The sequence below is a fragment of the Mesoplodon mirus genome (assembly GCF_964341445.2).
Source record: "Mesoplodon mirus genome assembly, chromosome: 12".
Classification (NCBI taxonomy): Eukaryota; Metazoa; Chordata; class Mammalia; order Artiodactyla; family Ziphiidae; genus Mesoplodon; species Mesoplodon mirus.
Window position 1 is genome coordinate 6129273 of NC_138988.1, and position 25289 is coordinate 6154561.

Genomic DNA, 25289 nt, shown 5'->3' on the forward strand with positions numbered 1-25289 from the left:
ATTCTAAGAAAATACAATGAGAACAATTATAACATGTGAGTAAAACCTAACAAAGCCTGTTTATATCCGTCATCTTAATTCTCACAACCATCTTACGCAGAAGAGGGGGAGGAAACGGAGACTCAGAGGTCACAGCCCACAAGGTCGCAGGTGGACCCAACATCTGGCCTTCCTACTGTGTCATGTCGTGCTGTGAGCTACTGAGAAAAACGTGGATGCTCTTTTTCCCACTGTGGGAAGCATTCTGACTATAGGAGGTAAGATAATTCACATGTGAAGGGGCCGCCATTCCCCAGCCTCGTTTCCATTCTCCTCACTTATAAAGTGAGAAGGATACTACTCACTCTTCAGGGTGTTGGAAGGATTACTGACACCATGTGTGAGTGACCAGCTCTGTGCTGGACACACAAGTCAGAACTCAGAACAGGGTAACCGCAGCCACTGCTGACTGAGTGGACAGTGCGCCCTCTTCAGGTACAGGCATCCACTCCCTCCCAGCGAGCTGGGGCTCCGGACCTGAACAGGCAGTACCTCCAGGTGCAAAGGTCCCGGCTCTGGCTGGGAACACAGATGGGCCACCCACCTCCAAATCTCAGCAATCCCACAGCCTTCTCTCCCCACCAGGGCAGGCTAACTCTTGTCCTTCCCTTCATGTTCCTCTAAGTCAGGGACCCAAAGAGGATCCAGGAATGCATTTCAGTGTTCTGTGGATCCCCTGACGTTAGATATTAGATGCTTATTTTTTGGTGGGCAAGGATCGATTGCTTCCACCAAATTCTCAGAGGTTATACGTTTGACCATCATCCCTTCCTCAAATTAAGAACTACTGCTCTAAATTCCCCACAGCAGATGACACACCTCCCCCATACTCTGTCTCCTGTCCGACCACCAAGCACGTCTACGACTCATACTACCTATTGACTTTAGGTGCACAGACAATTTGGGAACGCCTTTATAAGCAACACAGCCTTAATCAGAAGACCATATGAAAGAGAACACTTATCATGAGCCCTATTAGGAGTAACCTACCGCTTGCTGAAGACCTCCTATGTAAGGGGCACTGACCCAGGTACTTCACATATGTGAGCTCCAATCCGCACAACTCATGCACTCACGCCCTCAGTCCCCCTTTGTATTTACACACCAGACATGATACCACGGGATGTAGATGCAATGGTGAAAAATCAGACAGGATACCTGCCCTCATGGAGCTTACACTGACATGGGAGAAGAAGATCAAAGGTCCCTCAAGAAAACGTACAACACCATTGTGCTAAATATTACAAAGAGGAGCCACGCAGCCCCAGGAGAACCCATTACGGGTAGCATAAACCTCTGCACAGAGGACAGGGGGGGCTTCCCCAAGGAATCATGAGTGAGTTTCAATCTGAAGAAAGAGTGAACACTTCACTGGGCAAAGGGGAGGCGTGGAGGTGGGGAGAGAAGAGGCAGAAGGAGAGAAAGGAGACAGGAGTTCCGGGCCAGAGGCACGTGCAAAAGCCCTGCAGCAGGCGGGCACCCAGCACCTCTGAGGGGAGCACAGAAGGACTCGGGGCTGGATCCACACAGGGGCCAGGCCATGAGGAGTCCTGTACGCCACGTGAAGGAATTAGGTGTCTATTCTTAGAGCACGGGAGAGAAGGCGTTGCTATGCTTCATTCTGAGAGTGACATGATCAGATGTGCTTTTCAGAGGATTGCCTGGGGTGACATGGGGATGGAGTGGGGGAGGCCTGAGCAGCATAAGGAGCCCCGTTAGGAGGTACTGCAGGAAAGCAGATGAAAGACCATGAAGCTCAAATAGGGGTGCTGGCAGAAGAAACGCAAAGGCAGCAGACCGACAGAAGTTTAGGACACGAAATCTATGGGACAAGGGGGTGGTAAAGGACGGAGAGGTGTCTAGCAAGCTGCCCAGATTTCTGGCTCTCGTGACTGGATGGATGACAGTGTCATCAAGACAGCGATGCCCAGAAGAGGGCCAGACTTGGGCGAAGATCACGAGTTCAGTTTGGAGATACTGAATTCGAGGAGCTGGAGAAGGCAGCAGGGGGTTGGATAACGCAGTCCGGGGTCCAGAGGAGGTTCAGGCTGGAGAATGTGGTCACTAGGGTCGTGGGCACCAGACTCCCCCAGAAGAGAAAACAAACTGAAAAGAGAGAAACCTGGAGGGATTCCAACAGTTCTCCATCTTATCCGTGAGGACACCAGAGCTCACAGAGGAACAGTGGCTTCTCGGGAGTCAAAGTCCTGGTAAGAAGAGGCAGGAAATAAAATATGAAGCCAGAGCACAACTGCGGGAGCTCACACTGAAAACAATGCCTATTTGTGGAACAACAGGATAAAAAATTTCAAAGAAACTTCATGACTCAAGGAACACGAAAGAGCAATTGGCATTATGTGAAAGTAAGTGAAAAGATCCATGCCATAAAGGCCGGAGTGACCTCAAGTGAAGTGATACGTAGGTTTCACAGAAATCATTTCTTCAGGGCTCTGCTCAAGTCCACAAGTGATTCTGCCTGTCCACAAGGAACTCTCTCCTCTCTACATGCACACACCATGTGGCCATTAAGTGTCTGGCATTACGCTAAATGCAGAGGATGCGCTGTGGGGTATAACACAGTCTCTGTGCTAACACTGCTCACAGGCTGGTCGGTGATACGGGCAAGGCAGACAAGCAGCAAACCAAGATTACATGCGAGCCCAGTCACTGCCAGGAGAGAGGCTGCTACCAGGACACAGAAGAGGGATATCAAACAGTACAAGGAATCTGCCAGCGCTCCCCAGGGGTGATGAACCGGAAAGGGGGTGGGGTGAGGCATCAGCCAGGTGCAGGAGGGACAACGGACAGGCGTGACTGAAGGTGGGAAGATGGAGGGAAGATGGGGGGATTAGGGGCGTCTGGAGGTCACAGTTGCAGCCACAGCAGAGGATGCATCTCGGGGAGCATCAGAAGGTAAGGCTAGAGGGATAGGCAGGTGCCAGGTTTGAGGAGGCATTGAATGCTAATTATTTCTAACTTTATCTTGAAGTCAACAGGAACCAAGGAAGGATTTTAAGTAGAAGAGTGACACAATGCAATTTCTGTGTTAGAAAATGCGTTTGGGCAGCAGTGTGGGGAATGGATGGGACATTCAGGACCACAGAAGGGAGGTCTGCCAGGAGGCCATGAAACTCCTAAGAGTCCACCAATCTGCACAGCTTCTGGTGATCCTGCCTACAACCAGACTGGGCACAGATGCACAGATAAACAACCAAAAGTATCATCCATATTATTTCGTTGGCACTTCTCTTCCGTGACTTGAGTTTCTAGTTAACTTTCCACAAGTCAATGTCTCATCTCCCCTAGAAGGCAAGAACAGGTATAATCATATTTCATAATTTCTGGCTCATAGGAGGTGCTCGGTATATGCGCTGAGCCATGCCAGGCTTTCCTAAGATCAACCTTAGCCAAGCGAAGGATCTGTGTCTGACTTGGCCAGTGGCTGGCCTCCAGGTCGGGGCCCTGGCGAACGCACCAAGACTGCTTCAATGGAGACTCCAGAGAGTCGTCCAGTCGTTAAAAACTGGCTGCTGCTGATAGGGCTTCCCTGGTGGCGCAGTGGTTGAGAGTCCGCCTGCCGATGCAAGGGACACGGGTTCGTGCCCTGGTCTGGGAAGATCCCACATGCCGCGGAGCGGCTGGGCCTGTGAGCCATGGCTGCTGAGCCTGCACGTCCGGAGCCTGTGCTCCGCAACGGGAGAGGCCACAACAGTGAGAAGCCCAGGTACAGCAAAAAAAAAAAAAAACTGGCTGCTGCTGAGAAAGAAAGAAAGTGAGCACCTGCTGTATGCTGGGCATTTTATCCACATCATCACATTTCACCTTCAGCAGCCGTGTAGGAGGTAGGATTAGCACCACAGAACAGGTAGACCCAGGTGAAGAAAGGGTGTGCAAATTCCCCAAGTTCACGGAGCTACTACGTGGCAATGCTGGGTATCAAAGCCAGACTTATTTGATTCCAAATGTCAAGCAGGGACCACCTCTCCCCCAGTGACATGAGAATGGAATGGAAGAAAGTGCAAAGGTTTGGGAATGAGACAATTCAGCCGTGTGACTCTGAGTCTCATTTTTGTCAAACAGAAAATGCAGATACTGAGAATACCTATCTCATCAAGTTATTACATGATCCAGTACATGAAAGCCCCTTTTAAACTGTCACATGCTCTGCAAACTGTTATTTCAGTAGAGCTGCCCTCTGGGAAGGACCATGCAATCACCACACACAACATGAAATCCAGCTGCTTTGACACCCAGGCCGTTTCGCCCCGCCTGCCATCACAACATGGCCTCGCCCTCGACTGGGCTTCAAATCATCAATGGTTGGTCTCATGGCTACTAATTTAGCTACAGTTCCGTGAACATGCCTGGGGTGGTGGTCGTGGGGAGAATTTTAATAAAAATCCAGTCCTCAGTCATCAATTTAAACAGGGCTCCCTCTGAAAAACAAAATGCTAATGTGTTTGAGAAAAAAAGTGTACTTACAAAAAGGTATCTGAAGTTCAGGCTAAGAAGAGTCAGGGCACCAGGGAGAGGCCTGTCTCTTTTCAGCTCTGGTACATCTACACAGCGACTGAAATTCTCCCACTTAATTTCAAAACTGCATAATACGCATCATGAATTTTTTTATTTTTAACTTTCAGTGTCTGATATGGCTAAGACACCTTACTATGTATCTCATCACATCGAAAAGACACAGTACTCTTTCCCTCATTCAAAAGAATTGTATTCAGGGCCGGGGACAAGGGCTGGCCACTACACTGACACGGATACGTCAGACTTGGTCCCTGCCCTCTGAGAGCTTACAGTCTAACAGCACAAAAGGCAGTGTATGCAAGTGAGTGAGTGGGGCAGGCAAGGGGGAGGCCGGGGGGCAAGGGCAGTGAGCTCAGAGGGGACAGGTCACACCTGCCACACCGTGAGAAGGCCTCACTGTGGAGGCAGGGTTTCGACAAGGGGAGAGAGTTTCTTAGAATCCCCACAGGCAGGACCTATTTCAGGAAGACGATAACAACACGAGGACAAAGAGAGATGGAGGAAAAGTTCTAGGTGTATCTGCTTAGGGGGAATGTCTGGCAGAAAACAGAGGATCTTAGCTGGAGCAATGGTTTGTAAGGAAAACAGTGGAAGGTGAGGCAGGCAAGGTGGTTTGGAGGCAGAAGGAAGACACCGTGAACTCTTGATCCGTGAATGACACAGGGAACGTGAGGGGTCTGAGGGAGGTCCTTCCCATGGGGAAGCAAGAGACTCTCACTGTCCAGGCGTGAGAGGACCAGGACCTGAACTACCATGGTAGCTCTGGCAATAAATGAAAATATAGATACAAAATGTATCAGGAAGAAAAACTGAAATAACTTTACCACTAAGAGGAAGTGAGGAATCCAAAATTACTCTGAGGTGTCACAGAGCTAAGAAAATCTGGCGGAGGAGCTGATTTGGGAACCGCAGGGGTGGAAGAGGGTAAAGATAAAGAAAGGTTCTGAAACGTTCTTTGTAGGGCTTAAGAAACCTAAACGAGTACAAATTTTGCAGTGGTCTATCGTAACATGAACATCAGATTTTCTTACTGGGTAATAAAATGATACTCAAAGTTTCTCTGACCTTGGTCCTCTGACCTTGGAAGAAATCACTGTAGTGTTTAAGCAAGGAAACCAGCACCATGTTCTCATCATACTTGATTAAGAAGTAAGGCAGGGCTGGGACCCCTTCTGTTTGACAAAGATCATCATATGCTCGTTCAAGGGCTTGAATCTGAAAACAGGAAACACTGAGTTATTCTCTAGACAATTACATATCTAGTTCTGAGCTAAAAATTAACATAAAATAAAAGGTATTACTTTCAAGCCAGAAGACTGTAAATGGCTGATCACACTTTTGCAGCAAACAAACAAAGAGCGCCCCAAATCATACCACCTCACTTTTATATGATGCTTTCCACATGCATGGTGAAGTGTCTCAGACAGGGGCATAAAGGGACATTGTATGGAACAGCATGGTGGCTCCCGGTTCCCTAAGATGTCACCACAAAGGTTTAGAGAGGCAGCTGAACATTATCTCTCCTGTGATAGCCAAGCATGAATCTACCACAGATGAATTTTTCCCTGACCCTTTCTATAATTTTTAACAGCTTTACTGACGCATGCTTACTTCACTTACAATACAATTGACTAATTCACAGTGCACAATTCAATGTTGTTTTTAGCATGTTCACAGGAATTTGCAACCATCACCCCAATAACTTGAGAACATTTTTGTCCCCATTAAAAGAAACCTCAAATCCATCACCAGTCAATCCCCAGGAACACTCTTTTTCTCCCACTTACATTTCTCCTTAGAAAATTAATTCCACAAAACCACCACCTTTGACTTGTCTTAGTAACTGAGCTTATTATTATTTTTAATTAATAAGGGCTGCTCCCTGGCTTCAGAATTCAGGGTTTTAGCGAATGTCGCGCTTCATGAATTCAAGTCACCTTGCCACTCAATCTTTGCCTCAACAACAATCAGAATTTGGCGGGTGAGGGTCTGTGTTCTACCAACCTGATTATTTTCATTGCTTTTCTGGGAACCATCTCTAATGACCTTACTATCTTTCTTCAACTGCAAAGACTAGCTCTGCATGTACTGTTCTTAATGTAGAAGCTCTGCAACTTGGCACAAAGGAAGGAGGAGATCTTCTATTTGGTTTCAAAGACCCTCCCCCCGAAGTATACTGCCTCAGGATCCCCACACTGAGAGTGGAGACCACACTTTGGCAAATTCCTGCAGTCCTTCAAAACGTTTCCGTAATTCCTCCCTATGGGCTTTTAGCATTTTAACAAATGTTGCTGAGAACCTGGAGGAGTGCTGCTCACTCCTCAAAACGCGCTTACAGACATTGTGCAAGTAATTCTGCTTCCAGTACCAGCTTTGCAGGATTCCACAGGAACCACCTCTTCATCCAGACGAGTGCCGGCGTGTCTTTAGAATGAGCTAGATAAACTATTCATGCACGGTAAACCCAGTTTTACCTGCATTTTGTTTTATTTGTTGATACCTGTGGTGGTGAGAACCTTTGATCCAAGCCCACTGGTCCCCGAATGAGGGGTATACTCTCTGGAAGGCAGAGAGCGGGGCAGCAAAACCAATAGTAGAAGTGGTACTTCTTTAGATCCTAGAAGAAGCAATATAACATATCAGAACAGCGCCAATGGTTACACTGAAATGCACCAATTAATTTAACTTCCCAGTAGCTACGTAAGACAGAAAAATTTAATGCATGCAAGATACAACCAGCTTGTCAGAAATTCTCATCTCCAGCAGAACTCATGATAGGATTTGGAAACTCTGTGTTCATCCAAAATATTCCCACACACCACACACTAATATATCATGACAGACATAATATATTTTATCGGCCACTTGCTAACAGGAAGTATTCAGTAAGTAACTGACATTGTCGGCATCATTGTTTAATACACAAAATCACCATGGGAGGTAACCGTTATCGTCCCATTTTATAGACAGGAAACTGAAGCTTAGAGAGGGGTGAAAAAGCTTGAACGAAACAAAGATCCTAAGTGGCAGAGAGGAGAGCAGAATTCTACTTCCAGGACTTAGGCTCCTGTCCTTGGTTCCACACCGAGGCACATAGGGTGCCAGCTGGGGAGGTACGACCTCCAAACAGGTACCACTCTTTTCACAACTGAATGAACTAAGCAACCTATTAAAGTTATTAAAATGTGCTATTCATAACCTATATATGCCTGAGATAATATAATGCCGTTTTCAGAAATGCCACGTTGGTGAAATTCAAGTCAAGTCAACGACTAAGCACTTGCTGTGTACAAGGCAAAATGTTAGACACTCTGACAATAAGAAGATGAATAAAACCCAGTCCAGCCCTTGGGCAGCTCAGTCTCTGCAGGGAGCAGAGATAAAGTAAGTATATGATTAGCTGTATGAGTCACAAAAGAGTTTCTATGAGCTAAGGAGCATCGATGATATAAGAGGTCGCATCTTCAGGGGTGTATGTGGCTGCCCCCTGACCAGGGGAGGTGATGCAGGGGTAGTGACCCGTGAGGCTGTTCTAGATGCCATTCCCACTCAGGTCAAATGCTCTCGCCTCTGAATTCCTACACCAGGTGTGGCCTGAGGCACTCACATGGGAGGACCCCATGGTTATGTGGGTATCTGACAGCTTCCCCGCCCGTCTGTTACCACTGAGCACTATGCAGTTTACTTGGCTACTTAGTATTTCCTCTCGAATCTTGCTAAGAATAAAGAGGGGATGGCTGGTTGATGACTTTTCATTGAGATATAATTCACCTACCATGAAAGTCGCCATGTTACAGCGTACGAGTGGTTTTCTACTATAGTGACAAGGTTGTATCACTATCCCCACCAATTTCAGAACATATGCATCACCCCAAAAAGAAACCCCAACAGTAGAAGCTCCCCATTGGTTTATTAGTCAGAAATACCATTCACAGAAACATTTCATTCACCTCACTCTCATCCCCTGGAAACTCCTAGTCTGTTTTCTGTCTCTATGGATTTGCCTGTTCTGAGCTTTTCAAGTAAATGGAGTCATACTAGTTGACTTTTTAAATATAAACTTACACATAAACGTGTGTCCAGATGAAAAAGTCTAGTAATTATAGTTTCCACAGTCTTTAATCCTGCCCATTAATTGATCAACTAAGAACAAATTCCCTTTGACAACAGCAAAGCAAACTGAAAAACTGAAATTAATAAAGTGTCTGTACCTTTGAGTCCTAAAAAGAGTAGAAAGGAAAGCAGAAAACACCTCCAGAGATTATTCTCTCTTCCTTGTATTTAAATGATTTGTCATAATTGATCTTTAGTAAAAGGTTAAACAATTCAAGATGAAGGACTTCACAGTTTCTAAGAAGCTTCATCAAGTCATCTTCAAAAGTCAAAAGGCTTGAATTTCTTAGAATTTTGGGGGGATACAAAGGATCTCGATTACATTAAACATAAAGCCCTTTGTGTCTGATGATTTTTTAAGACAGACACTTTTAATATTTTTAAAGTCAGGCTAAGAATGCTCAGTAGAAAGGGCAACAGGGCCAATGCACATAATGACTCTGGGAAATGCCTTAAAACTTTAAGTGGGAGCTAATACTATTTTCTCAGTTAAATGCAAATTGTCAATTAGATTATACTAACTAGAATTCTTGGTATAGAAAATGTATTGATGTTAAAGTAAAAAAACCAAAAGTCTTTAATTAGCACTGCTTATATTTATCCTAGTAGTGAGCTTACAAAATTACTCAAATTTACAAATTATCAATGCCAAATTGGGCCTAGTAATCTCCTGAAGAATTTGAACCTTTTTCTATCTCCCCACTATCACAGAAAGCATTTTAACTTGTTGGAAAATGTGCTCCTTGTAGATGGCCCCCCGGGGTATCGCTTCCAGTTTGGACCCTGTCTCTCTCTCCTTTGCCTTGGGCGATACATCAGAGAGGCAGCATGAGGAGGAAATGGAGGACTAGTTCGTGGGGGATGAAGAAGGCAAGACCTATAACTTGGCAAACGAAAAAAGGAAGAAAAATGTAGGGAAGAGGGTTAATATCCAAAACGGATGAAGCTCGGGTGAAACAGCCAACACACTTAATACGTGTCAACATCAGTACGTTTACATGCCCACCGCAAAGAATGTATTATAAAGAAATAAAGAGGAAAAGAAAATCAGCATGGCCGACGTTGTTCACTGTCACATTTTTTTATAATACTGAAGACTGAAAACAACCTAGACATACCCGAGTCTAAAGAACATACACTTGACAGAATATTATCTTGTCAGCATAATTATAAAGGATAAATTAGTTTCATATGTAAATATATGGATACACACACATATGATATATATATACACACACACACGTGTGTGCACGTGTGCGTGTAGCTGGTACTCCTACAATCAGCCCTTACCTTCCTCCCACTTTCCCCATCACCACGACCAGATCCTTCCCCTGCTTCCCTAGGCAGCAGATGTTACCATAATGTGATTTTTTTCTCCTCTTCAAGGCTGCCCTTAAGGTTCACTTTAATTAGGTCTCACTTGCATAAAATATTTTTCTTTCTTAAAAAAACAGTTGTGTGGACAAGCTATGTAGGGTGATCACCTCTCATCTAGAAGCCACCTGGGAATGGCTAAGATCCCCGAGTCGTTACCCGTTCCTCGTGTCGATGGATCCAGCAACTGAGCTCTGCGGCGCTGAACTTAACGAAGACATTAGCAATGATGAACATTAGCAATGATGACCTGTGGTCTGGAACCCGACTTTGTCACATCCCAAATGATGAGAGTCGGGCAACAGCCACCAGTACGATCAGTAAGAATGAATTAATTTTGCATCAGTGGTAAGGGCCAGCACCATCCGGCCACTAACAGAGCATTTCTTTAACAGCCATGACTTGACTAACACAAGGGAAAAGCTTCAGGGAGAAGAGAGCAGACTGCCCCACTGGCACACTGGGCTTGGCCAGGGCAGTCAGCAGTCTAGATGCAGCCGAGTCCGTGGACTTACCGCAAATGTCAAGAGGAGGAACTTGCTGAGGAGGACAGGGTTGTCAAGAGCAGCCCCCGACCTGATGGATTCCCAGATCTGCCAGAAGAAGGAAAAGCATCAAGGCAGGCTCCAGGGCCTCCTCCCTCCCAGACACACGTGGAGCTGCCCGGCAGCAAGCCCTTCCTGCCCGCAGGCCCAGCACCACTCATCATGGGCGGTGACGTGCGTCACCACTCACTCTGCCCCCTTCATGCTGCCTCTCCCCCAGCCCCACTCCCTGCACAGACTGAGGAAAGTCAGAGAACTCAGAAGCCTCCTCTCAGTGGGGCTCAGCATCAGAGGAGGCAACCAGCCTGTTTACGGCTTCGTTACTTCCTTCAACAAATATTTACTTATTCTCAACTACAGAGCAAGCACATCGGGGCTACAGCAATAGGAGACACAGTCCCCACCCTCTAGAAGCTAACAGGCTGTGAGAGAGCCAGACGTCAATGCCTGTACACCACTAGGCAGCAGGTAGGTGCCCTCACAGGAGGACGGACAGTTCCTGGGAGGAGCCCTGATCTCGGCTAAGGACACGGGAGGGAAAGGAGCCAGGGAGGTGCTCCGGAGGCAGTGATTTGAACTATATACAGGGATTTCTTAAAAGTCTTATTTGGGATTATCTTTCCCTGAAGAGGAAAAAAAATCAAGAGTATGGATACTCAGCATGGACTGTGACTGGAAGCAGAAGCTGGTCCTGGTCAGCGGCTACTGATTGCAAGATGTTTTAGTAGCGAAGATTAGTTGCTAAACTTTGTGTCACTAAGCAAGACAAACAGTTGTGTCAATAAGAGCCAATGCCCACATGTGAGTGGAAGAGGGCAACAAGGAAATAGAAGTTCTTGCTATTGAAATAATAACCTTGGAGGAGCTGGACCACAGGAGAGCAGGCCCCCCTTCTGAAAAACCAGGGTAGGCCGGGAACTGCTGGGGGTTGGGGGAGGCTGAGCCTCGGATGAGGGATGGGGGTAGGATTCCTGTGGGGAGCAACGTGCTTTTTTCGATGATGGCCTAAGACCTGACCCACCTCTTTGGAGTCGGCCTTTGACATGTGCAGCCAAATCAGGAGCCCAGGAGCAGTTGAGGAGCCGCAGGCCAAGTTAATCAACCATGGTCACCCAACCCAGGGGACGGGAAGGACTCCCTCCTCAGGCCAAAGGCAGGAGACTTCCCTCTCTGACCACGACCCTCACATAAATCAGACTCTTTTCTAAGACTCGTGTGAAGACCATCGACTCAGTGGGTGTTAGAGGGGCTGGGATAAACTGCCCCTCATTTATTCCTCACACTAACTCAGATGTGAAGAAGTAAAAGAAAGACATTCCAGGCACAGAGAACATCATGTCCCAAGGAGAGAGGAGAGAACAAAAAAGTGGTGAAGGAAGGAATTCTAAGTGATTTGCTATGATTGGATCAAAGACAGCGAGGGCAAGAGGGACAGGACAGAAAGGCCACAGGGCCACAGAGGCCAGGCCACAGGGAGCCTTGTAAATGAGACGGAGCCATTTAGATTCAGCCCTGAGGATACTGGAGAGACTACATGATCAGCTATGACAGCATTACAGTGCTTAGAACTAGAAAGCCTCTTCAAGGGGCACAAAGAACAGAGAACCCAAGTGCATTCAGACACAGGAACAGAACTCACAGAGAGAGGTCAGGTTGCTGCAGAACGCTAACTGGAGGTCAGCAGCAGAGCTTTCACACCCTGCCCTGCCCTTCCAGCCCATCCCCAGGCGAGAGCCTCGCTGTCTCCCCTCTGCCCTTCCAGCCCATCCCCAGGCGAGAGCCTCTCTGTCTCCCCCGACCTGCCTGTCAACGCAGAAGCCCACAGTTACGCTTGAATACTGGCTATATACTAGCTTCCATAACAGACTCATGCACCTCACGATCAGGGGCATCATGCCTGTGGGACCATGGAAAATATGACAGGTACCTCATGTTTCCCAGCTAACCTCGTTTGCTGCTTGTTCCAGAAGTAGCTTCTTATCTGCAGCCTTGAAAGCCTCGAGTGTGTTGGTGTTATACAGCGTTCCAACCGCCGGGCAGCAGCGGGCTGGTGTGGGAGCATTCCTGGATACAGAGAAACACGGTTAACAGGCACAGCTGGGACTCAGAGAGCCAGGGACTGACAAACAAACCAGACTACAATGGGAGACAACGACAGCGCTCTGCAGGGCAAAGAGAAGACTGATTCATATTTCTTTGGAAAAAGATGAATATTGGGCTTCCCTGGTGGCGCAATGGTTGAGAGTCCGCCTGCCGATGCAGGGGACACGGGTTCGTGCCCCGGTCCGGGAAGATCCCACATGCCGCGGAGCGGCTGGGCCCGTGAGCCATGGCTGCTGAGCCTGCGCGTCCGGAGCCTGTGCTCCACAACGGGAGAGGCCACAACAGTGAGAGGCCCGCGTACCACACACACACAAAAAAAAAAAAAAAAAAAAAAAAGACAAATATCATTGCTTAAGAGGTAAAAACAGGCACTATACCCCACCCCCCAAAGCCTCTATATTCCCCTTCCCCTAATCCCTCGGCATGCTCTTCTTCCACTGCCCCCAAATATAAGTTATTTTCCCATTTTAAAAAATTCTTTCCCATCTCTCACCTGAAAGGGAAACATGATTTATGGTGCTTCTACTGTGCCAAGAACTATACGAGGTTTCAGTTCTCAGAAGTTTGTTCTCTGACTTCAGGTTTAAGTAACTTGCTTAAGGTCACATACTAGGCAGAGCTGGGGTCTCAAATCAGAACTGGTTGACTCTAAGGTACTGTGTTGCCCACTCCCCACTCAAGCACTCCCAGGTGTCAACGCCCTGCTGCAAACCCTCCTCTTCCAGGAAGCCATCCATCCTGCCTTTCTCTGGTAACAAGCATAATTTATTTTAGAGTGTTTTCAAGACCAACATTCACACACCCACCCTGAGGACAGTAAGCTCCTTGAGGGCAGGGGCACGCCTCCCTCCTCTGCCTGCCCCATGCCCTCTCCTGCCACAAACAGGCTGTGCATGGAGCTGCTGCGGGGCACGGCCCCGTGGGCGTCGGAGCCAAACAATGCAATCAGACACGCTGCACCCGGGCCACCTGTGTGGCCATGTTGTGCCACATGTGTGTCACATTCTGCACTGTCGCTGAAGGCCTCGGAGTAATCAAGGTCAGGGGAGGAGAAGGATGAGATGATTCTGAACGCAAACTCAGATGTGGAAAAGCCTGGTCTCATCTCTAAAATGATTAACTTGTGTTTCAGAGGCTACAGATGTTAAATGAAAGCAGTGCTCGTTTCATTAGTAGTTGAATACTGTGGTCGCAACTACTGCAGAGAGGATGCATTTTTACTGATTACACTGAGGGTAGCCGCACAGTTTAAAAGACCCAGTGTTCCTTCCTCTGGAGTCTGAGCAAAATTGGGTTGGGAGGTGGGGAGTGCTACAAGGAGAGATCTAAACCTAGAACAGGTGTGGAGGTGCCACCCAATGCTAGGTCCTGGGAGAGAAGTAACTTCCAAAGGCCAGAGCCTTCCTTCGGGAGCCGATGAGTGAGCGGATCACAGGCTGTTTGTCACCAGTCTACTCCAACAGAAGAATATTCTTCATCCAGGTGAGATAAGGACATCAAGGATAGTCTTGAGGAGAAAAAGACATCACAAAGGGACAAGATTAAGCCTAGAGGGAAGGAGGAGGAAGCAGAGCCGTTGGTAAACTGGGCCCTCCACGTTCAGACGTGGCTTTATGAAATGACTGCTGAAACACAGGGAAGGATGCTCTGACGAATCTGGTTCCCTCCCTCCTAGAGTCCAGATGTCCCGGGTGTGCGAACGCCAGGCTCTGAGAGTGGAGGAAACTAAAGCACAAGAAGGCAAGCAGCTGCCAGGAGGGCGACACTCCTAGGACATGAGCCCTCGTGCAAGTTAATTACGGAGGACAAGCTGAGTTTCAAAGGAGAAGCGTTTTTCATGACTAAAGTTCCACCAGGGGAGATGGCCAAGGGAAAGAATTTAAGAAGTGATAATGGGAGGGAAAGCCATTCCAGCAGTTTCTCCAGGTTCAAGTTCCACTCGTTCTACAAAGAGGTGGTTCAGATAAGGACTGGAAAGAGCCCCAGACTTGGAAACTACAGAATTTAGTCCAAATCCTGATCCTGGATATTTATGAGTTTAATTTCCTATGATTCCATTTCTATGAAATATCCAGAACAGCCAAATCCATAAAGCCAGAAAGTAGATTCATGGTTGCCTAGCGCTGAGGAAAGGGAGAAGGGAGGAATGGAGAGTGACTGCTAAGGGGTACAGGGCTCCTCTTTGGGGTGATGAAAATGTTCTGGAATTAGACAGTGGTGGTGGCTGCACAACCTCATGAATATACAAAGAAGTGCTGAATTGTACATTTTAAAAGGGTTAATTTTATGGTGTGTGAAGTGTATCTCAATAAAGCTATTTTAAAAAACCAGAATTAGAAATCTTCCCCAGCTCTTAAAGCCAACAGTGAACTCTCAAAAATGTACACACTAACCAGGTAAAGAATGGATCCTACAAAGGCCTGAAGCCTGGGCCTGCCTGGGGATGTTCCCCCTGGACATTTGGCCTTCATGTCTCTCAGTCTCACAGTGATAACTCAGGAAAGTACCGTGGCTGTTCTGGAATCTCCTGGACAAAGGCAGGCATGTGGCCAGAGCCTCCAGGACAGACAGGCAGTGGGAGTGGCCGGGATGGAACAGATTCCCCCAAAAGAAGCACAGAGGTCGCTTTTCACACCCGGAGAAAGCTTTGCTACGTGTGCACAGCTTCACATGCCCGTGGGGAGCTTTGGGAACCTAAGTCACACTCGGTCTGGGGGCACGACTGCGTTACTTACTGCTTTCAGTAACAGTGTCTGAATTTCTGTCCCTCACATCTTGCAACAGAGTCCATTGGTGCCTTTCCACCAACCACACCACATCCCGTTTGGACAGCCAGGGCCTCAGACTGCTTGTGCAACTGACTCTAGCAACTACCTGAGCAACCAGTACACGTCAGACCTGAGTTAGGTGCTAGCGAGACAGCGGAGAATAAGGGAGCCTGTGCCCTGCACAGACGATTTCGCATCTGAGTCTTATCTCCTCAGCTACTACTTAAGTTCTTTGAGGGCAGGCATTATGCCTTCTATTTCTCTTATTAAGTCCAACTTGAGGCTTAGAAAAGAAAAATCTTTCTTATGACTACATAGATAAATGTTCCTCAAAGGAATGGACATTTTTTTTTTTACCAGCTTCAAATTTGTATACGGATTGTCCACCAAAATCTATTTTCCTTTCCTTCAACAGAAATAATTCTCTGATGCTTGTAGCTCAGCACCATGTCTCCCAGTCTTCCCTGGGAGAAAGGTGAGGCCTTGGGCTCTCCCTGATGGAATCTGAGGGGGGTGATGCACAGCCCCACCCCGCGAGGGCCTTTAAGACAGTGGGTGTGTCTCTTCTGATTTTCACTCTGGTTCTCCTCCACCTCTATCTATTGCTACCAGAAGGTGACAATTCAGTTTTCAACAGCACACAAAGGCAAGCCCTCCAGGACGATGGAGCCGTAAGAGGGAAGAAGACTGGGCCCCCACCCTGGACTATTAAGGGCTAAGAAAGAGACGTCCTCTGTGTTTGGGCCATTACGTGGTGGGGTCTGGTTCATCAGCGTGCCCTACCCTAGACAGCAGCCTCCAGTGCAAGACGGCTGGTGCCTGATAAAATACTACTTGACTGATAACTCACTTAAAACAATGGAGAGAACGGGATCCTGTGTTGCTAACTGCTGGCAGAGATCCATCAGGTTTCCAGGGTCTCAGCGTAAAAGAGATTTATCTGGTCCTGTGCAAAGCTGAGGTACACTTGGCACCTATAAAAGAGTACTAGGACCATTAGCTCTTCGACTGTATCTTATTCTTCTCTGTATGTCCAGGGCCCATCACAGTCTATTATCAAGACACAGAGGAGACAATCAATAAGTATTTCTGAAACGACTGTTAGCTCTCCACGTTTATTCCAGCACTGCATTCACTGTAATGCCGATACCTGTCTTCTTTCTCCATCCAGAGCTCCTCTAGAGTTCCCCATTTCTTAAGCCTTTTCATTCCTAACACCTACACATCCTGCATACAAGAAGCATTCGGTGTTGGATGAATAAGTTCATAAAGATTTTCCCTACAAACCCATGCAAATGTTGAGCAATAAAAGCAAAGAAAGAACAATAATAATGAAAATAATTTGGATACAAAAACCTCGTTTCTCCTGAGGAGCCCAAGTGTCTTTATTAAACTTCCTAACTGTCTTGGTCTGCCTGAGTGGCTGTTAACACGACACCACAGACTGGGTGGCTACTAAACGTTAGACATTTATCCCTCACAGTTCTGGAAGCTGCAAGTCCAAGACAAGGGGTCTGCACAGTCAGGTTCTGGTGAAGATCCTCTTCCCGTTGCAGACTGCCTGCTTCCAATTACAGCCTTGCAGGGTGGAGGGGGAGAGCTAGCTCTCCAGGGCCTCTGTTAGAAGGACACTAATCCCATTCACGAGAGCCCCGCCCTCATGCCCTCACCACCTCCCAAAGCCCCACTTCCTCAGATGATAACCCGGGGCACTGGCTTTTCAACATATGCTTTTTTTTTTTTTTTTTAGTACACGGGCCTCTCACTGTTGTGGCCTCTCCCGTTGCGGAGCACAGGCTCCGCAGGCTCAGTGGCCATGGCTCACGGGCCCAGCCGCTCCCCAGCATGTGGGATCCCCCCGGACCGGGGCACGAACCCGTGTCCCCTGCATCAGCAGGCGGACTCTCAACCACTGCGCCACCAGGGAAGCCCACATATGCATTTTTGAAGAACACAAACATTTGAATCACAGCACCAATCATCCTAAGAAAAGGGGACCCAGAAAAATCACAAACTTTTAAAACTGCAAGGAATATTAGAAGCTGGGAGCTACAGATGAGGAAACTGAAGCTGAGAAAACGAAAAGGACTTATTCCAGGTAACACAGTTAATCAGCTGCAGATACCAGGCCTTCAAGCTTCCAATCCAGGGTTCCTATGTCTTATTCTTGCTCATCCCCCCCAGTGCCTACCACGGAGCCTCACACGAGTATTCAAAAGCCAAATCACATATTATGACCAGGAAAACAGAGCAATTTGTGTGAAAGCCATAGCTGCAGGATCACAGATTTTCTTACCTCCTTCAACTAAAATTTCTGGATTGCTAAAGTTTAAGATGCTTGGACTTTGCAACAAGATCAAACCTAACTTCTGTGAACTGCATTTTTCTATAATTAATTGTGCCGAAGAATAAAATTATTAAAACTCAGAAAATAACAACTTTCAGTCTAGTATCAGAATAGACAGGAGCGAGGGTAGCTTGCAATAAACGCTGGACGCTCCAGATTAATGTAGCAGACTACACTGCTGCTATTGCCCCTCTACCAGCTCCAGATAATTCAAGGCTGTACAATGAATATATTTTCCTCATTATCTGGTAATTGCTCCAAAAGTAAGTTAGTCTTTGCCAACACAGGAGAGAGACAACTAAGATTTAATTTGTTTTCAGAAGCGATCACAAGGATTTATTATGGAGCAAGAAAGCTCTGAAGGGAACAAGAAACATCAACACATACCTTTTAAAGATATAAAGACTAACATCATTTTCAATTCATGTTATACAATTCAATTTCACAATTTGATTGTGATCGAGGAAAAAAATGTACTGACTTTTGAAGGGGTTTTTATTTTCTAATTCTAGGGAGACTTTATTTGAGATGCCCTAACCTTTGACTACCGCCACGTTCAGGCGGTACCTAGCAAACACCTCTTCACTTTCCCCAGACCCCCTACCCTGACACAGCTGACACACGCAGGAGCAGGAAAAAGCTGCCCTCCCTCCCTGAAACCTTTAACCCTTCAACGCTCACTTATCCGAAAGCCTCTCAGCACGGTTTCTGCTCCACCCTTTTGTGCAGAATTTACTTTCTCAAACAACCCAATCAACAATTCCAGCAACCCGAGCACTGAACTCTGATGCTTCTGCTTCTGATGCTGTTGACCCTCTCTGCCCTTCCCGAGAACACCTTCTCTGGTTCTACTTCTCGGACAAGCCCCATCTCTTTGGTAAGTTCTGTGTCCCCTTGCCCACCCTAATCAGGTCCATTCACTACTCCAGCCCTTCGCTCTTCTTATGCCATAGTCTCTTCCCCTCTTGCAGCCTCAGGGCCTCTACGTGGATGACCCTCCCTCCTGGACGCCAGTGCTCCCTGGACATTTCTACTGGATGCTATCATCTCAAACTCACCATGTTCTAAAACAAACTCACCTCCTGCCCAAACTGTATCGCCCTCCTGGCTTCTCAGTTTCTACAGAAGACAGCAAAATGCCCCTGGCTACTCAGACTGCAACTTCAGAAATACAGTTTATTTCTCTCTTACCCTTGCTTCCTAAATTTAGCCACGTGTAACCTTGGGCAAGTCATTTTACCTTTGAACCCATGGTTTCCTCATCCGTAAAAGAGAGAAGAACCACACCAGACAGGTCTGAAAGGATTATGTATGGAAAATAAGTCAATGATTAAGTCAATAAATGTCTCTCTTCTCTCCAGCAACTCCCCACGGCTCCCAATTAGTCAAAAAAATCTCTTTGAGGGCATATGTCATGTTTCTTTGTGTATCCCTACAATGCCTTGCCCAGTGACTTGTATACAAAAGTAGCCTAATAAGTATTCATTGATGTACCTAATAGGCTGCAATAAATATCTGCTGAAAAAATGAATCAGAGAGTCCTAAGCCTCTAGCACTTGTCTCTGTGCCATGGGAGGTACAAGAGAATCATGAGAAGCTGGCCCTGCTCACTGGAAGCTTCTGTAGTGCCCCACGTGGCCCACCTACGATAAAGGTTAAGAACGCTCATTCCTTGCAAAAAACAGTGTTCTTTATTTTAGATTTTGAGCACAAAATACTCACATGTCAAAAGCACTGAACTCCAACGTTAAGCGAGCTGGCAGTCCAGCAGAATCACCTGGACAGAAGCATTATCAAATAGTCAATTACGAGCCAGTAATAGTGGCATTTATAACAAAGACGTTTGTGAGTAATCTTGCTCTTTTGGTTGAGCCCAAAATGCCCCATCCAATACCTGGTCACCCAAACTAAACAGGGACATAGCAGAAGATGACAGGTTTCATGAATTCAAGGAATTTGCCAAGAATACAAAAAAAAGACTCACTGGGAAAAATATTTCCAATCCCATCCCCCAGCAATATTAAGTAATCGGTATTAATTCTTTGGATTAATAAATTAGGTTCTCCCTTTCTTTTCCCCATAGGAGAAAAGAAGTGAAAGTGAACTTGGGTCAAAAGTCAGGAAGTAAAATGGAAACCAGAGAATAGTATTAATTATAAAAGTCAAGGACATCCCTTCCTGAAGGAAAGCTGACCCTATACTGGGCAGAGAAGGTAACAGAAGAGGGCAAAAGATGGAGTTCCCCATCGCCTACCATTGTAGTAATAACCCTTAATGTCCTTGGGAGCTTCATCCAACCGATACTCATTCAGCTTCTTCTGGGTCAACTCATGCCAGAATCCAACATCCAAGGCACTGCTGAAGGGGGCAAACTGCAATTTGGAGAGTCCGGGATCCCCCATAACTGCTGCCATTATTTACTGCCTGCTAAAACCAAAACAGAACACAGCAACAATGCACAAAACATGGTGAGAAACGACATTTGTAATCATGGGCTTAATCAAAACAAACAAACAGAAAGTAATGAGAGGTAGATGGGCTGCCTGAAGGCACAACTTTGGAAATCAGCCTGAGGAATCTGGCTTTGTTGCCAAGTTTAGTCTCCTTATGACACAACTGAACTTCCTGGCCTTCATTTTGGTGCCTCTCCCTTTCTCATTAAAGTCGGTCTGACTGATGCACTAGTGTTATTCCTTCTTCGACACGGTCATAGTCTCAGAAGTCTCTGCCAACCTGTGTTGTCCTAGGGAACTTTACAAGCACAAAACCTGAAGTCCAGCCAGTTGGCATCACAGCCATGCAAACTGTTTGGATTCTGAGTGAGGCAGTGCTTGAGTACCCCAGCCGAGGAGGATGAAGAAGTTTCCCCCACTCTAACCACAGTACCAGAATTTCTTGGAAATCTCATGTTTTGTCTTTCAAATGCAGAAAACTTGCATTTTACCCTACCATATATATTTTAATATTTCATTCTCCCCCTCAAATCTAAATTTGACTGTCCTGGCAATCAGGCATGTGTACACTGTAACTCCCTACATGGCCTGCACACTCTCAGGGGTACACAGACCCCAGGGGGAGAAGCACAACACTAGAGGAGCTTCGCAGTTCCAAAAGAACAAGTTGATGAGGTCGCTTTCCATCCTGCCCAACTGCCGCAAGACAGATGAATATTTCTGCAGTAGAATGTATGAAGAGTCACAACAGACAGATAAATCCAAAAAAAAAAAAAACCACGGACAGTTCACATCTACTCAGAGTTTTGTGCCAAGGTAATTAAGCCCCTTTCAGTTTTCTAAACTTGTTAGATATTGGAATTAGAGACAAGGAGCTTTGGTCCAATGGTGACGATATGGTAAAATGCAAAGTGAGCACTACATAAACACACTAAAAACCAAGAAAGAGGAGCCAAGTGTGGGTCAGAGCAGGGCGAAAGCCTCTGCGAAGCGGCTGGGCACATGGCTGTCCTTAAACCCTCTGCTGCTTCAGTATGGATTTGTGGCATCACGCACCAGACAAGGCCCGACTGAGTGTTTTCAAACTCTCACCACCTTGAGGGATCATTAAAAAATGAAGATGCCGGACTTCCCTGGTGACGCAGTGGTTAAGAATCCGCCTGCCAACACAGGGGATATGGGTTCAAGCCCTAGTCTGGGAAGATCCCACATGCTGCAGAGCAACTAAGCCGGTGTGCCGCAACTACTGAGCCTGCACTCTAGGGCCCGCAAGCCACAACTACTGAACCTGTGAGCCACAACTACTGAAGCCCGTGTGCCTAGAGCCCGTGTTCCGCAACAAGAGAAGTCACCGCAATGAGAAGGTCACGCACCGCAACGAAGAGTAGCCTCCGCTCGCTGCAACTAGAGAAAGCCCATGCGCAACAATGAAGACCCAACACAGCCAAAAATAAATAAATTAAATAAATAAATTAAAAAAAAAAAAAAGATGTCTGGGCTCCACCTGCTGGGGGGCGGGGGAGAAAGGACGGTGAGGGTGGCTGGGACTAGGGCCCCAGGGTGATTCTGATTCGAGTTTGACACTGTCTTGAAGCCTTCAGGCCACTGTCACTCTTACTTTTGGAGTCTCCACCTCTAAATCATTTCAAACATATTTAAATGAACCCTCGTCCCATATTAAATAATTTCTGGCTTTTGTTCAAAAGGATCTTTATAATTTTGCGCTCTCAAAATGTTCATCTTTTTGGGTCACTCCTGGGTTCATAGGCCCCAGAAAAGTTTGTGAATCCTACGTACTGTGGCTTCAGAGCCCAGTGGAGAAAGAGACCCTCATGCAGATGGCCCAGGGACCACACTTTGAGAGACGCCGATCTAGAACACCCTAACAGCCTCCTGCTTGGTTTAGCGGGCCTCCATTGCTGCTTTCTCCTCTCTTCCTCCACAACACAGCTAGCATTTTCCTTCTACTGTTGGTTTTTGAAAGTTCCCATGCTCAGCCCTCTCCTTAGTCTATAAACTTTCCCCAAAGCAAAATTATTCATTTTCCACATCCATTTCCCTCTATATGCCAATGAATCCCAGGACTGTATTTCTAGTGCTAACCTCCAACCATATATTTAAGTGTCTTCCAAAGTCAGGATGTGAATTTCTCACAGATATCTCGAGTTGGACAAATCCAAAACTGAACGTACCTTTCACTAAAATTCGGCCCATTTTCCTATACGTCCTAGTTTACCAGATAGTACCACCAGCCAGCCACGAAGACCCCTCAAAGTCATCTTCAATTTTTCTCTCTCTCACGTCCAATAGATCACTAAATGCTAGAGGCTCAACTGTAAACAGTCCTCTGGCACTGAGATGAAGGTGGCAGCTACTGAGTATTGGCCAGGAGCAGCCACTGCAGCAGGGCTGTGCGCCCGAATTTTCTCCTCCCCGAAGCCCTAAGAGGAGACAGTTCCAATTTCACAGAATAAGAAACTGAGGTTCAGAGAGATAAGAATCAACAGAGCAGCAGGCAGTGGTACAAATGGATCGACTCTGAAATCCTCCGTGGGATGGGTCATCAGGCCCCTACACACTTCAATCATTCACAACTTAGTCTTAGAAGTCAACAGTAACTCCTCATCATTTTGATGACCTGCTAAGGTCACCAAGATGGAATTTTACCAGTGCCAGTGACAAAAGAGAAAATTCTATTCCATTTTTCTATTCAGCAGCTAGGAAAAAGTGACTCAGGAGTACCACAGAAGAGAATGGACGGGCATTCCAAGGAAAAAATTTGCATAAGAGGCATATCCTTCATTTTCTGACATGTTTGGTCTTCGAGAAATTCTGAACAGAACCCAAGAGCCTATTTCACAAGAGGATGTGGTTGGTGTCCAGCTGCTAAAGTGTTGCCTGACTGGTTAAGGCAACGGAAAGGTCTTAAGCAACAGCAGCAACAAGTGATTAGGAATCTGCTGGAAACATCTAAATAGGATACTCAATATAAAGGTATCACTTAGGAACCTATACATCTATGTCACACTGCCATCTTCCTTAAATTAGAAGGGAAGACTTAAGAAGTAATGATCAGAAAGGAATTCTGGTGGAAGAGGAAGTGAGTCTCAGGTGCAAAGTCATCCGTGTGTAACTAACCTAGATCAAAACATTACCTGTGTCCTGAAAAGTAAGGCTTGCCCATATAACCCTGAACAGTGCAGATGAAACTCGAGGCCTCTGCTTAGCTTAGAAAACTAAAAGATTATTTCTATCACACTTCAACGTTGTATTCAGGATGTGAAACCCAAGTGTTACACAAGACGGGATTGTGTCACTTCTGATGAAAGAGGAAAGGCTCTGAGGATTTGAAATTGTAATGAACAAGAACCGCAGCAGTAGAAGAAACCCAGCAGTAACCAAAATATCCAGTTAGGATTTAACTGAAATAGCAGATGGATGTAAAGCAACACAAACCTTCTGGGGCTGCGTCTACCACCCAAACTTATAAATTTCAGGCTTTCAGGGAAATAAAACTAAGTCACGTTCGGCAACTTAAACAAGCAAGAGCTCAAAAAAAAAAAAATGCCACTGTATGTTACTTATCAGAAGTTCCTGTCGAAATGGACCTAACCCTTGTGTTAGTGCTGTTCTTTACCATCAAATCCCTACAGGAAATGTGTAACAGTGGTTGCCTCCCAGGAAAGAAGCTCTGGGGTCAGGAGACCGGGCTGTGGAGAGACTTATTTTCATTGTATAACCTTTTTGCCTTTCGAATTTTATACTGTCTATGTGAAATAATAATACAGAAATAAGTAAAATAATGAAAAAAGAAAAAGCCCTAACCCAATGGCAAGCAGAGAGGGAATGACAGATATAAGATGACGAGCTCAACCACTTTGGTTTCAAGAAATAACACCTGGGAAACCCTGATGCAAGAACCTTGTCTTATTTATCTGTGTTCAGCACTTAGCGCAGTGCCTAGAACAGATTAGTTCACTAAATGTTGACATGAAATAGCTTTCTTCTCCCAAAAAGGGCCAAAGAATGGATGCTACAGTGAGACGATTTCAGCAGAGTTTAAAAACTACTAATGGGGCCTCCCTGGTGGCGCAGTGGTTGAGAGTCCGCCTGCCGATGCAGGGGATACGGGTTCGTGCCCCGGTCTGGGAGAATCCCATATGCCGCGGAGCGGCTGGGCCCGTGAGCCATGGCCGCTGGGCCTGCGCATCCGGAGCCTGTGCTCCGCAACGGGAGAGGCCACAACAGTGAGAGGCCCGCATACCGCAAAAAGAAAAAAAAAAAACAAAAAAAAAACTACTAATGGCCTGTCCAAATAGGAAGTAGACTGACCAAAGAGATGATGAATTTTCCATCAGTGGAAGTGTTCAAGCATATATTAGGCAATCATTTGCCAAGTAATACTGCAGAGAGGATTACTGTATCAGGCAGTCCGATGAGAACAGTGGTTGGCAAGCTTTTTCTGAAAAGGGCCAACTAGTAAACATTTTAGGCACTGCAGGCCAAAACAGTTTGTCATATTTTCTTCTTTCTTTCACTCTTAAAAAAAGTAAAAAAGACATTCTTAGCTCATGGACTGCACAAAAAAAGGCCTTGGGTGGGGCCATATTTGCCGACCTTGGACTAGAAGATCTTTGAAGCCTGCTGTTTTTTTGATTCTTGGAAGGTGTCAATAATGTATTTTGTTTCTAGGGAGACTGACCTCTTTGGCAGAATCTTTTCAGAGGGCAGTAGAGATCTGCAAGGGCTACTGAGGGTGAAGCAGACTGTAAGACCGGATTCCGAGGCCACGTCTGCCATCTATGACACAAATCCGTCTTGATGGACCGGCAAATGTGGTCTCCACAGAACTCTCACACAGATGTGAGCATCACTAAGCCAAGACGAAGCTCATTCGGCATTTCCCGAAGCTCCTCACGTGCGAAAGCTCGCAGCCGCAGCACTCCACCTCCCAGGCAGGCGCATGGCCGCCCCCCTGGCGGTTTCCTTCACACTTTCTCCTGGACCCCTGCTA

The 25289-nt window shown here is 46.4% G+C and overlaps 1 protein-coding gene across 1 annotated transcript in view; it reads right to left on the reverse strand.

Moving 5' to 3' along the window:
• The window catches only part of ATG7 (autophagy related 7), a 240430-nt gene that overhangs the window by 203671 nt on the left and 11470 nt on the right, over positions 1–25289 (reverse strand). Inside the window, exons 2-7 of the mRNA XM_082638757.1 lie at positions 20077–20249; positions 19545–19599; positions 12551–12668; positions 10575–10652; positions 7073–7189; positions 5638–5787 (exon numbers count right to left, since the gene is read on the reverse strand). Of these exons, the coding sequence (XP_082494883.1) occupies positions 5638–5787; positions 7073–7189; positions 10575–10652; positions 12551–12668; positions 19545–19599; positions 20077–20236 (678 nt within the window). The 5' untranslated portion in view covers positions 20237–20249. The remainder of the gene's footprint in view (positions 1–5637; positions 5788–7072; positions 7190–10574; positions 10653–12550; positions 12669–19544; positions 19600–20076; positions 20250–25289) is intronic.